The sequence below is a fragment of the Chiloscyllium plagiosum genome, unplaced genomic scaffold (genome assembly GCF_004010195.1).
Source record: "Chiloscyllium plagiosum isolate BGI_BamShark_2017 unplaced genomic scaffold, ASM401019v2 scaf_8577, whole genome shotgun sequence".
Taxonomy (NCBI): Eukaryota; Metazoa; Chordata; class Chondrichthyes; order Orectolobiformes; family Hemiscylliidae; genus Chiloscyllium; species Chiloscyllium plagiosum.
In genome coordinates, this window is record NW_025210035.1 from 16,342 (window position 1) to 18,154 (window position 1,813).

Consider the following 1,813-nt stretch of genomic DNA (forward strand, 5'->3'; position numbering starts at 1 on the left):
GTTAGGGTGGATTGGCCAAGCTAAATTGCCCCATAGTGTTCAGGAATGTGTAGGTTAGGGTGGATTGGCCATGCTAAATTGCCCCATAGTGTTCAGGGATGTGTAGGTTAGAGTGGATTGGCCATGCTAAATTACCCATAGTGCTCAGGGATGTGTAGGTTAGGGTGGATTGGCCATGCCAAATTGCCCCATAGTGTTCAGGGATGTGTAAGTTAGGGTGGATTGGACATGCTAAATTACCCCATAGTGTTCAGGGATGTGTAGGTTATGGTGGATTGGCCATGCTAAATTACCCCATAGTGTTCAGAGATGTGTAGGTTATGGTGGATTGGCCATGCTAAATTACCCCATAGTGTTCAGGGATGTGTAGGTTAGGGTGGATTGGCCATTCTAAATTGCCCCACAGTGTTCAGGGATGTATAGGTAGGGTGGATTGGTCATGCTAAATTACCCATAGTGTCCAGGGATGTATAGGTTAGGGTGGATTGGCCATGCTAAATTGCCCCATAGTGTTCAGGGATGTGGAGGTTAGGGTAGATTGGCCAAGCTAAATTACCATAGTGTTCAGAGATGTGTAGGTTAGGGTGGATTGGCCATTCTAAATTGCCCCATAGTTTCCAGGGATGTATCGGTTAGGGTGGATTGGTCATGCTAAATTACCCATAGTGTCCAGGGATGTATAGGTTAGGGTGGATTGGCCATGCTAAATTGTCCCATAGTGTTCAGGGATGTGTTGGTTAGGGTGGATTGGCCATGCTAAATTGCCCCATAGTCTTCAGAGACGTGTAGGTTAGGGCGGATTGGCCATGCTAAATTACCCCATAGTGTTCAGGGATGTGTAGGTTAGGATGGATTGGCTGTGCGAAAATGTCCCATAGACTTCAGGGATGTGTAGGTTAGGGTGAATTGGCCATGATAAATTGCCCCATAGTGTTCAGGGATGTGGAGGTTAGGGTAGATTGGCCAAGCTAAATTACCATAGTGTTCAGAGATGTGTAGGTTAGGGTGGATTGGACATTCAAAATTGCCCCATAGTGTCCAGGGATGTTTAGGTTAGGGTGGATTGGTCATGCTAAATTACCCATAGTGTCCAGGGATGTATAGGTTAGGGTGGATTGGCCATGCTAAATTGTCCCATAGTACCCAGGGATGTGTAGGTTAGGATGGATTAGCCATGTTAAATTGTCCCATAGTGCCCAGGGATGTGCAGGTCAGGGTGGATTGGCCATAGGAAATACAGGGGAAGGGGTGGATTGCAGATGTGTCTGAATGGGCCGAATGGCCTGCTTCCATTTAGAAGTGGAGGGGACGGGCTCTAATCAAGGAGTTTGTGACAATTAAAATCCAGGACAACGCTCTAATCCTTCACATCCTCAGGGGGATCCATCCTCCGAATTTCCCAATACTGATGAATCCTGTCTGTCTCTTGAACTCTCCAGCCCAGCGAAGTCTGCCAAGGATTAGTATCCCAGAGAAGCGTGGTCGGACACTGGGAGAAGAGGTGATGCTGATCTGTACAGTCACAGGTGTATACCCGAAGCCACAGCTGGAATGGGTGAACACCAGTAATAACACAATCCTCCCACAGAGCCAAGTGCATACGAGAGCAGATCAGGGGGCAGACGGACTGTACAATGTGATGAGCACGCTGAGATTACAGCCGAACAACACCGGTCACATCATCTGTCAAACCGTCAATACCAAGACCGGACAGGTCACTCAGTCAGACATATTCACAGGTACAGGGCTGATGGGGTACTGCTGGGTCATGGACATATTGACAGCGGAGGGTCAGTGCTGAGGGAGTGCCGCA

At 48.2% G+C, this 1,813-nt stretch overlaps 1 protein-coding gene across 1 annotated transcript in view; it reads left to right on the top strand.

Moving 5' to 3' along the window:
* The window catches only part of LOC122546852 (ICOS ligand-like), a gene marked incomplete at its 3' end in the record, with an annotated part of 18,072 nt that extends 16,282 nt beyond the window's left edge, over positions 1-1,790 (top strand). Inside the window, exon 3 of the mRNA XM_043685473.1 lies at positions 1,440-1,790. Coding sequence (XP_043541408.1) covers positions 1,440-1,790 — 351 coding nt within the window. The remainder of the gene's footprint in view (positions 1-1,439) is intronic.
* Positions 1,791-1,813: the final 23 nt, after the last annotated feature.